The sequence below is a fragment of the Bufo bufo genome, chromosome 6 (genome assembly GCF_905171765.1).
Source record: "Bufo bufo chromosome 6, aBufBuf1.1, whole genome shotgun sequence".
NCBI classification, from domain to species: domain Eukaryota; kingdom Metazoa; phylum Chordata; class Amphibia; order Anura; family Bufonidae; genus Bufo; species Bufo bufo.
Genome location: NC_053394.1, coordinates 398,046,010 through 398,058,764, shown reverse-complemented (window position 1 = coordinate 398,058,764; position 12,755 = coordinate 398,046,010). Strand labels below are relative to the sequence as shown.

Below are 12,755 nucleotides of genomic sequence, written 5' to 3'. Positions count from 1 at the left end.
AGATTCTTTTTTTTATTAATTGGTGATAAGCGACAACGCGTTTCTGAGTCAATGTACTCCTTTCTCAAGTCTGAATAATCCGTGCTTGTGCAGATGGAGCGTGTGAGAACGCGCGCCTACAAGAGCCAGAGGGAGAGAGGCGGGGCCTTAGATTGACCGTTAGTGGCTGTCAATCTAAGGCCGTCTGCACAAGCCCGGATTATACAGACTTGAGAAAGGAGTATATTGACTCAGAAACGCGTTGTCGCTTCTCACCAATTAATAAAAAAATAATCTATATACCTCCCATGAGGTCATGGTATTTGCGCCAAGAGGTATCATACTTTGTGCACGATCGCAGTACCCTATTGTGTTTTTCTTCTCCAGTCGGAGGCAGTACCTCCTTGTGTTTTGAGGGCATTTCACATAGAACAGTTTTTCACCAGATATTTAATTTTTTTGTACAGCCCATTTTTATATTTGTATAGGTTAATCATGTCTCCCCTTAGACGTCTCTGCTCAAGACTAAATAAATGTAATTCTTTAAATCATTTTTAATAACTAAGACCCTCCATGTCCCTTATCAGTTTAGTCGCTCTCCTTTGTACTCCTTTGTAGCTCTAGAGCAGTGATGGCTAACCTTGTCACTCCAGCTGTGGTGAAACTACGACTCCCAGCATGCTCCATTTATTTCTATAGAGTTCTGAGAGCAGCAAAGCAAGGGGGGCATCTTGGGAGTTGTAGTTTTACCACAGCTGGAGTGCCAAGGTTAGCTATCACTGCTCTAGAGAATCCTTCCTATGGACTGGTGCCCAGAACTGATCTGCATATTACAGATAAGGCTGCACCAACGCATAGTAAAACGTTTTTGCGGACCGTAAAAAAAAAAAAAACGTCGTGTGCATGAGGCCTTAGACTGCACAGTACTACATAGCTTAGTGTTATCTGCAAAAATAGAAATGGTGCTATTAATCCCGTCCTCAATATCATGAATAAAAAAATTAAATAATAGAGAACCCAGCACTGAACCTTGGGGTACACCACTTATAACCCAGAACCATTCCGACTGACTCTGAAGATGATTTGTGTGAGAACAGTTAACTTTTCGACTGCCAGGAGTGGCGTGGTTGTGCCCATGATTATGATTGTGCTTTGGATATCACCTGGCAGCCAAATTGGGTTGTTGAGGAGGAGATGTCATCAGAGGAGGATGGTGGTAGTAGCAGCAACAACTGCCAGTGCTAGATGGCCATACTACCAGAAAATGGATGGGGAAAATGATATTTCCTACCTGCCTTGTCAATGAAGACATCAGGATATCCTGACCCAAGTGAATAACTCTGCATATTATCAATAGGAATTATATCTCAAGAAGAAAAAAAACATATTGAGGAGCTCCACCATGGTCAGTGATGGCTTACTGTGCTTCCTACCGTCCATTCTATTCTCCTTCCTCCCTCGGAGTCCAGCTGCTGTGTCTGTCATCCATTATAGCCCAGGTCTCATTCCCAAGCCTGCATTCTCCCCATCAGCAGGTGTAATACAGAGATTTCATTGCACCTGCTGGACTGAGTGGGAGACCATACAGGCCAGAGATAATCCACTGCCATATGCGCTCTACTCAGCTCAGCAGTAGGGATGATGTCATCACGTCTGCTGCTGGGAAGATCATGATGTGCTCCATTCATCAGGAATGGGGCTAAATATTACTTTTATATTTTATTCACACTACATGGGCTAAATTTATTTTAGGAGGGCACAAAGGGGCTTAAAGGCTATGTACACCTTTGGGGACATTTTTTTTTATTATTGCATTGTACTCCTTTTGAGCTAAAAATAGTTTTCTATTGGTCTTTTTTAAACATATGTACTCCTTTTTTCTGTACAGGGCTGACATGCTGTAGTGGCAGCCTGTGGATTTTCTCTCTTTTCCGTCATTTATGGAGCAGAAGGACTCCTTATCTCTGCTTTCTGCCCTTAAAAACAATCACTATAGCTCAGTTTTTATTTTGCTGATAAGAATTATGACCTCTCAGATGACGAGCACAAAGTGAAAGTGAAAGTACCAGTCAAAAAAGTTAACCCTTTGTGACAGAACAGCTCAATATTTTTAATAAAGGCCAATTGAAAAAAATTAATTTTAGCCAAAAATTAATAACATGCAATCATAAAAAAATGCCTCTGAAAATTTACTTAGCCTTTAACTACGGTGTATGGCCACTAAGGGGCAGCATTATTGTAAGGTGGGAACTAAGAGGACATTCAGCACCTCACTGTTTTAGTAAATCGATGCTTCAATTTAGTGCCAAGCCTTGTACTTTCTATGGAGTTTTTTTTTTATACAAAACTGTTATACTAAAAGATTCAGTTGAAATTTCATATTACTGATCAATAATGTTTTTATTCTTGAAAATATTCAATTATTGGCTGCCTTCAAACCAATAAATGGACAATATATATATATATATATATATATATATATATATATATATATAAGTATACCATTTATTCCTATTATTACTATATGTCACAATTAATCCTCTATTTCCTAAAAAAACTTAAATTAACCTTCACGCATTCAATAAATTAAATTACTCATATAGTACTTGAATTGAGATAATGTACAATCACGGTCCCTCTCTTAGTTCCTTGTGTGGAGCTCACGCACTATTTGAAACGATGCTGTATTCCACAGCGATATGAATATTTACAAGATATCCTGTTGTTATTTTCTTTTAATAAGCTAAATGTCTAGCGGTAGACTTATTGTTGCCACTTTAATACAGTCAGGTCCTTAAATATTGGGACATTGACACAATTCTAAAATTTTTGGCTCTATACACCACCACAATGGGAGTCCCAGGCTATGAGCTGTGCGCTACGATTGGCCAGCGCTGCAGTAAGGGACAACCCTAATACAAAAACTCCGCCCAGTACAACAGAGGGAGCTGTAGACACCGGAGCCTATACCGGGCGAACGGAGCGGCGCCCAGACATACTAGTAAGTGCAGGGGGACCCCTGGGAGCCACTCTGCCCACTGATATAGTTAGTTTTTAGTTTTTAAACTAGTGAAAGGTCCTCTTTAACTGCAGACTGTCAGCTTTAATTAGAGGGTATTTACATCCAAATGAGGTTAACGGTGTAGGAATTACAACAGTTTGCATATGTGCCTCCCACTTGTTATGGGACCAAAAGTAATGGGACAGAATAATAATCATAAATCAAACTTTCACTTTTGAATAGTTGGTTGCAAATCCTTTGCAGTGAAATACAGCTTGAAGTCTGGAACGCATAGACATCACCAGACGCTGGGTTTCATCCCTGGTGATGCTCTGCCAGGCCTCTACTGCAATTGTCTTCAGTTCCTGCTTGTTCTTGGGGCATTTTCTTCAGTTTGGTCTTCAGCAAGTGAAATGCATGTTCAATCGGATTCAGGTCAAGTGATTGACTTGGTCATTGCATAACATTCCACTTCTTTCCCCTCTTTGGTTGCTTTTGCAGTATGCTTTGGGTCATTGTCCATCTGCACTGTGAAGCGTCGTCCAATGAGTTCTAAAGCATTTGGCTGAATATGAGTAGATAATATTGCCCAAAACACTTCAGAATTCATCCTGCTGCTTTCGTCAGCAGTCACATCATCCATAAATACAAGAGAACCAGTTCTATTGGCAGCCATACATGCCCACACTACCACCACCATGCTTCGATGATGAGGTGGTATGCTTAGGATCATGAGCAGTTCCTTTCCTTCTTCATACTCTTCTCTTCCCATCCCTCTGGTACAAGTTGATCTTGGTCTCATCTGTCCATAGGATGTTGTTCCAGAACTGTGAAGGCTTTTTTAGATGTCGTTTCGCAAACTCTAATCTGGCCTTCCTGTTTTTGAGGCTCACCAATGGTTTACATCTTGTGGTGAACCCTCTGTATTTACTCTGGTAAAGTCTTCTCTTAATTGTTGACTTTGACACACATACACCTACCTCCTGGAGAGTGTTCTTGATCTGGCCAACTGTTGTGAAGGGTGTTTTCTTCACCAGGGAAAGAATTCTTCGGTCATCCACCACAGTTGTTTTCCGTGGTCTTCTGGGTCTTTTGGTGTTGCTGAGCTCACCGGTGCGTTCCTTCTTTTTAAGAATGTTCTAAACAGTTGTATTGGCCATGCCTAATGTTTTTTCTATCTCTCTGATGGGTTTGTTTTGTATTTTCAGCCTAATGATGGCTTGCTTCACTGATAGTGACAGCTCTTTGGATCTCATCTTGAGAGTTGACAGCAACAGATTCCAAATGCAAATAGCAAACTTGAAATTAACTCTGGACCTTTTATCTGCTCATTGTAATTGGGATAATGAAGGAATAACACACACCTGGCCATGGAACAGCTGAGAAGCCATTTGTCCCATTACTTTTGGACCCTTAACAAGTGGGAGGCATATATGCAAACTGTTGTAATTCCTACACCGTTCACCTGATTTGGATGTAAATACCCTCAAATTAAAGCTGACAGTCTGCAGTTAAAGCACATCTTGTTCGTTTCAATTCAAATCCATTGCGGTGGTGTATAGAGCCAAACATGTTAGAATTGTGTCGATGTCCCAATATTTATGGACCTGACTGTATATTCATCTCTTCGCAGGATAGTTCAATGCATAGTATATTCATTCAGTGTAACAGCATTTAGGTTAGATGTAGTATGATGCTCCTTCGCTTACCAGACTCCCGACATTCGGTTTAATAAGGCTGGTAGAAAGATACATATGTGTTTGTTTCCTTATACAGCTGCGATTCTCTTGTGCTGCTAATTCCCACAGTTATCCTGCGCGCTTGTGTCGGCACTTACTTGACCGCGATTGTGGGTTGAGAATTCCAAGACGCTGAATTAATTGAAAGCTTTAAAGTGTCTTTTGTATTTTGTGGCTATGCAATTCTTCCTATTACCGCAAATTCTTTATATCTCTGTGTTCATCAGACGCGTATCGAAACCTTACTGGGTTCTTCCTCAGTGGTCAAACAGTCATATGAAAAACGAGGGACAAAGTAAATTTTTATATTGTGTTGCCTTGATCTATAGAAAACCTGTATCGGATTAGATCAGGCTAATATACTTATATAAAACCTGGACCGGACTGTGCATTCACAACCATCTTTCATGTACTGTCAGACGATGCGGTATATATATTCAAAAGTTGCCAGTCTTTTTATTGTATTTCTAAGGTGCATAAGGATCCAATAAATCCATCTGGTAGACCGACTGTTTGGGAATAGGTTCATTAACTAGCAATTTATCACAATATCTTCACCACTTTTTACAACCTTATGTAAAGGAAACTTTATCTTACATGGTAGTAAGACTTTTTAAAAATCTGATATGTCAGCCAATTGGATTATGGCAACATTGGACATTAATTCACTGTACACATGTATTAATCATGAACAAGGTATACAAGCAGTGTCAAAAATCATAACTAAAAAAAAATATTTAAAATGGGAGCAAATACAGTTTATTTTGGATAGTATTAGATATGTTTTGACCCACAATTATTTTTATTTTAAATCTAGTTATTATTTACAAATGACCGGGACTGCTATGGGCACCAGATTCACCCCCCAGCTATGCCAATTTATTTATGGCAGCCTGGGAACAAACAGAGAGAACACCTAAACTAGGGTCGAATCTGGTGCTCTGGTTTCAGTATATTGAGGACACATAAGGAATTAGTGGAATTCATAGAGGGTTTAAATAATAATGAGGCAAGTCTAAAATTTGCATAAAAAATTATAAAGTTATCAGTACAATTCCTGGATCTTGACATAGAAATCAAGGATTGAAATTTATATGTAGTACTTACCGAAAGTCAGTAGCAAAGAATAGCTTCATTTTAAATACCAGCTGCCATTTACCACATTGGTTATAAAACGTACATTTCAGCCAGTTTCGTAGGCTGAAAAGAAACTGTACACAAGATGACCAATTTGAAAGGCAAGCAGAGTCTTTGAAAGTTAAATTTTTGGAAAAACAAATACTGTGTTTTTCGCCCCATAAGACGCATTCCCCCCCCCTGCGTCTTATGGGGCGAATGCTGCCATTTTACATCGCAGTCTGCGATGCATCAGCTGGAGGGGGGAGGAAGTAGGGGCCGGTGTCATGCAAATGCAGTGGGGCCGGTGCAGTCACTGTACTCTGGCCCCGCCGCTTACTCACTTCCTTAATGCCTAAACCTTTTATAATAATAACTTTAATTGAAGTTCCGTTTCCCAGCCCCATCTGTACTACGGTACTTACTAAATGTCCTGTAGCAGGCAGAGCAGGGCGGCCAGCCGGCCGTAAGTCACTGATGTCACGTGCCTGCGACGCCTACTTCATTTATAAAGTAGGCGGCGCAGGCACGTGACATCAGTGAGTTACGGCCGCCCTCCCTGCTCTGCCTGCTACAGGACATTTAGTAAGTACTGTAGTACAGATGGGGCTGGGGATCGGAACTTCAATTAAAGTTATTCTAAAAGGTTTAGACATTAAGGAAGTGAGTGAGCGGCGGGGTCGGAGTATAGTGACCGCACCGGCCCCGCCGCATTTGCATGCCACCGGCCCCTCCCACAGGTTAGGCTCCGGTATATTAGGGCATCTGTGGATGCCACTATTATGGGTTGGGGGATATGTGGATGGCACTGTTTTGGGGTGGGGGATCTGTGGATGACACATATATAGCAGTGCCATCCACAGATCCACCACTAATAACAGTGCCATCCACAGATCACCCCCCATAACAGTGCCATCCACAGATCACCCCCCCATAACAGTGCCATCCACAGATCCCCCCCATAACAGTGCCATCCACAGATCCCCCCCATAACAGTGCCACCCACAGATCCCCCCATAACAGTGCCACCCACAGATCCCCCCATAACAGTGCCACCCACAGATCCCCCCCATAACAGTGCCACCCACAGATCCCCCCCCCATAACAGTGCCACCCACAGATCCCCCCCATAACAGTGCCACCCACAGATCCCCCCATAACAGTGCCATCCACAGATCCCCCCCCATAACAGTGCCATCCACAGATCCCCCCCATAACAGTGCCATCCACAGATCCCCCCCCATAACAGTGCCATCCACAGATCCCCCATAGTAGTGTCATGCACAGACCACCATTAGTTCAAAACACACCAAAAGCACACCTTTTGGTTAAAAATTATTTTTTTCTTATTTTCCTCCTCAAAAACCTAGGTGCATCTTATGGGCCGGTGTGTCTTATAGGGCGAAAAATATGGTATCCCTTATCGTTGTTAAATGAGTCTCTAAGTTAAGTAAGATCATCAGATAGGGAAACATTCTTTCAAATAAAAGAAAAAAAACTGAAAAATAAATAGGAGTCTTATAAAATAATATTACCCTTCAAAATACAACACAAAAAAATATCTACCATTATTAGGGAACATTGGCATTTATTGCAAGAGGACAAGATACTGGCAGCGACTCTCCCAAAGAGACCACCCATAATATACACAAGAGCACCCAATTTAGGGTTACAAGTGGCCCCAACTATAAAATGACAGAAAGAAAGATCCATCGGTACACCGTGGGAAAATCTTAAAGGTTTCTATAGGTGTGGCCTATGTAGTAATTGTAAAGTCACGAAATTTGACCGAAAACCTACTACGGTAATATCAAATACTAATACTTATAAATGGGAAATTAACGAGACATTCACTTGTAATAGCACGGCAGTAATATATATTATAGAATGTCCGTACTGGGAGAACACTAAAAGCCAGAATATCAGAACACATAAATAACATTAGAAAAGGGTATGAAAAACATACACTATCACAACATTGTAAATTATATCATGCCAATAATCCATCAGGTCTGAAATATGCAGCAATTTAATCAGTGAAGGAAGATTGGAACGGAGGGGACTTTATATCAAAAATGTCAAGATATAAATCTAGAATGATTTATGAATTTGGATCACTGGCACCTTTGGGACTCAATTCAAAAATGGAGATTCTTGGTTTTCTGTAACAGGACCGGTGGGAGGTTTACATGACATGTCGATGCCAGGCTGTTTTATCAGTGCATCCCTCCACTGGCCCTATAACGTCAATATCCCATATTTTTTATTTTAATTTTATTTTTTTAATCTTATTTTTATTATTTCAAAAAGAAGTGCAATAATGTTGTATATGCAGGAGTGTGGAGTATAATTAGGACATAGAGAGTTTTTTTTCTGGATAAATCATTAACCCCTTAGTGACCACTGATACGTGTTTTTACGGTGATCACTAAGGGGTCTTAGGCTGGGCCACCGCTTTTTTATGGTGACCCAGTCTAAGCGCTGCACGGGTCCCCCGGTGAGCGAGGACCCGGCTCTCACATAAGAGCCGCAGCCCTGCTCTTACAGTCCAGACTGGCAGGAGTGCTGATCCGGGCTGTTAAACACTTTACATGCCGCGGGCAATGGCGCCCGCCGCATGTAAAGCGGTGACAGAGGGAGCGGACTCCCTCTGTCTCCCATCGGCAAATGTGATCGCGGGGTGCAAATGTATGTGAAGGCTGGCTGGGGTCTATGAAGGCCCCAGACCAGCCTTCACTAATTTCCAGCAGGTTGCGCCTCTCTGGCGCAACCTGCTGGTCAATGTTAAATTGCATTGCTATTAAAATGCAATGCATTATAGGGATAATACATTCCATTTTAAAAGCAATCAAAATACTGTATGTAATAGTCCCCTTGTAAGACTTTTAAGTGTTAAAAAACACATTTAATAAATAAAACTAATTCCATTAAAAAAATTGCCCTTTTTTTCCATTCAAAATACGCTTTTCAATTTAAAAAAATAGCAAAAAAAAAAATCTCCCTTGTATATTTGGTATTGTCGCATCCATAACGACCCGGACTACATAAATATCACATAAATTATCCCCTAAGGTGAACGCCGTAAAAAAAATAAAAAAGACAGAATTGCTAATTTATTCTTAGTTGCCACAGAAAAAATGTAACAACAAGTAATCAAAAAGCACCATTTACCTCAAAATTATACCAATGAAAAAAGTTGTCCAACAAAAAGCCCTCACGCAATTCCATAGAAAGAAAAATAAAATAGTTATGGGTAATGTAAAAACATTTATTTCTTTTTTTCAAAAGTTTGTATTCCAAAAAAGTGGTAAAACCTAAAAAAAAACTATGTATTTGATATCACTGTAATCGTACTGACCCAGTGAATAAAGATATTATTTTATTTATACCTAAAAATGAACGCCGTCAAATTTATAATGTTAAAATGCAGTGGCAGTATTGCTGTTTTTCCCATCTCCCTCCCAGAAAGAGTTAATAAAAGTTAATCAGAAAGTTATGTGTACCCCAAGATGGCTCCATAAAACTTGTCCCGCAGAAAACATGCCCTCATAAAGCTATATAGACTGGAAAATAAAAACTTTATAGTTCTTGGAACTCGACGATGAAAAAAGAAGAAAAATACTTGTTTAGTAAAGCCCAAAACAGGCTGGTCACTAAGGGGTTAAATATAAATATCATGATTATATGAAAGATCATTATATAAAGAGAAATCATGGTGCAATAGTGGCGTAAAAGCAAGAACATAATTTAATCTGAATATTGGAGAAAAGCAACCCAATATATTTTGAATACATATACTGCATCGTCTGACAGTACATGAAAGATGGTTGTGAATGCACAGTCAGGTCCGGGTTTTATATAAGTATATTAGCCTTATCTAATCCGATACAGGTTTTCTATAGATCAAGGCAACACAATATAAGGATTGACTTTGTCCCTCATTCTTCATATGACTGTTTGACCACTCAGGAAGAAACCTGTAAGGTTTCAAAAAGTGTCTGGTGAACACAGCAATATATGAATTTGCGGTAATAGGAAGAACCGTATAGCCATGAAGTACAAGCGGCACTTTAAAGCTTTCAATTAAGTCAGCGTCTTGGAATTCTCAACCCGCATGCGCGGTCAAGTAAGTGCCGACATTAGTGCGCAGGATAACTGTGGGAATTAGCAGCACAAGAGAATCGCAGCTGTATAAGGAAACACTTATGTATCTTGTTACCAGCCGTATTAAACCGAACGTCGGGAGTCTGGTAAGCGGAGAAGCATCATACTACATCTAACCTAAATACTGTTACACTGAATCAATATACTATGCATTGAACTATTCTGCAAAGAGATGAATATATTAACAAAGTGGCAACAATAAAACTACCGCTAGACATTTAGCTTATTACAAGAAAATAACAACAGGATATCTTGTAAATATTCATAATATCGCTGTGGAATATAACATCGTTCTAAATCTTGCGTGAGCTCCGCACAAGGAACTAGGAGAGGGACCGTGATTGTACATTATCTGAATTCAAGTACTATATGAGTAATTTATTTTATTGGCCATATTTATTTTATGTGTGAAGGTTTAAGTTTTTGTATGAAATAGAGGATGAATTGTGACATATTTTAGACAATAAGAGAGATAAATTGTTATACATTTTTTATATATATGTTGTCCTTTTTTGGTATGAAGCCAGCCAATAATTGAATATTTTCATTATATCAGCTAGGTGGTATAGCAAGCTGAGCTATATTCCGGTGAGCTCCCTCAATAGCACTGTTTTTATTCTTGGCAGATGACTGTACCAGGAACTTAGAGAAACATCTTATATCTTCAGATTTTGAAGTATCTGATCATGGTATCACACGAGATACATATGAAGAACATACCAAGATCCAAGACATACCTTCATCCATTCACAGCAAAAATGTATTACTTGATCCCTTCAAACAGGTCCAATCTTCTGATTCATCACAGACTGTAGCACAAAATAAAAGTCACAGAAGAGGTGTTAAACATCAAACAGCTCACATAAAAAAGGAGCCATTTTCATGTTCAGATTGTGGGAAATGTTTTAACCAGAAATCAGATCTTATTAGACATCAAAGAATTCATACAGAGGTGACGCCCTTTTCATGTTCAGAATGTGGGAAATGTTTTAACCAGAAATCAAATCTTATTAGACATCAGAGAATTCACACAGGGGAGATGCCATTTTGTTGTTCAGAATGTGGGAAATGTTTTAAGCATAAATCGAATCTGGTTGTACATCAGAGAATTCACACAGGGGTGAAGCCATATTCATGTTCAGAATGTAGAAAATGTTTTAGATATAAATCAGAACTTGTCACACATGAGAAAATTCACACAGGGAAGAAGCCATTTTCATGTTCAGAATGCGGGAAATGTTTTAACCAGATATCACATCTTGTTATCCATCAGAGAATTCACACAGGGGAGAAGCCATTTTCATGTTCAGAATGCGGGAAATGTTTTAACCAGATATCACATCTTGTTATCCATCAGAGAATTCACACAGGGGAGAAGCCATTTTCATGTTCAGAATGCGGGAAATGTTTTAACCAGATATCACATCTTGTTATCCATCAGAGAAATCACACAGGGCAGAAGCCATTTTCATGTTCAGAATGCGGGAAATGTTTTAACCAGATATCACATCTTGTTATCCATCAGAGAATTCACACTGGAGAGAAGCCATTTTCATGTTCAGAATGCGGGAAATGTTTTAACCAGAAATCAGATCTTATTAGACATCAGAGAAATCACACAGGGGAAAAGCCATTTTTATGTTCAGAATGTGGGAATTGTTTTAAGAAGAAGTCCACTCTGGTTGTACATGAGAGAATTCACACAGGGGAGAAGCCCTTTTTATGTTCAGAATGTGGGAAATGGTTTAGGAATACATCAGCCCTGGTTAAACATAAAAAAACTCACAAATAAGAGAAGACATCTTCATGTTTAGCTTTTTAGTGACCACCCTTACGTGTTTTTATGGTGGTCACTAACTGGCTTTATTCCAAAACATACTCCTTTTTACAGGGAGGTAAAATATCACCTTGCTTTCAGCTACCAGGGGTAGCTAAGGGTTTGGAGCAATGATCAGGGCCACTGTAAAGGTCCCCAAACACACATGGTCTCCTGTATTGAATAAATAACGATCAACTGACAGATCCATTCTCTAAAGAAAAATGTTGGGTGAGAGGAAATAAAAATTAAAAAAAAAAAAAACGAGAGTTTCCTAAAGGCACCACCCTACCTGTGATCGGTATGGGGGGCCCCTCCATTCCTATAAAACTGCAAATACAAGGGCTTTTGTGTAAGTCCAAATAAAAAGAGCTGGATTCCCACAAGAGCTAATGTCCAGACATGTGGAAAAAGGGGCGACATTCATACTTGTAAATAGCTAGTTACTTGCAGTCAAGTGGAATGACAGAAAGTATGTCTGCAGGCTAAACACTGAGCATGAGGACAGCACATGGGTAGTAATAGAGAGAGGGGCCACAATAGCACAGTTTTTATTCTTGGTAACAGTAAGTCTTTCTGAGTGACACATCGTAAATCTTTGGGAGTAGTGTACAGTCGTGGCCAAAAGTTTTGAGAATTACATAAATATTGGAAATGGGAAAAGTTGCTGCTTAAGTTTTTATAATAGCAATTTGCATATACTCCAGAATGTTATGAAGAGTGATCAGATGAATTGCATAGTCCTTCTTTGCCATGAAAATTAACTTAATCCCCAAAAAACCTTTCCACTGCATTTCATTACTGTCATTAAAGGACCTGCTGAGATCATTTCAGTAATCGTCTTGTTAACTCAGGTGAGAATGTTGACGAGCACAAGGCTGGAGATCATTATGTCAGGCTGATTGGGTTAAAATGGCAGACTTGACATGTTAAAAGGAGG

At 39.6% G+C, this 12,755-nt stretch overlaps 1 protein-coding gene across 1 annotated transcript in view; it reads left to right on the top strand.

Annotated features, from left to right (window-relative positions):
* Window positions 1-12,016, top strand: part of LOC121004472 (oocyte zinc finger protein XlCOF22-like) — a 1,539,666-nt gene extending 1,527,650 nt beyond the window's left edge. Inside the window, exon 7 of the mRNA XM_040436708.1 lies at window positions 10,626-12,016. Within this exon, the coding sequence (XP_040292642.1) occupies window positions 10,626-11,791 (1,166 nt within the window). The 3' untranslated portion in view covers window positions 11,792-12,016. The remainder of the gene's footprint in view (window positions 1-10,625) is intronic.
* Window positions 12,017-12,755: the final 739 nt, after the last annotated feature.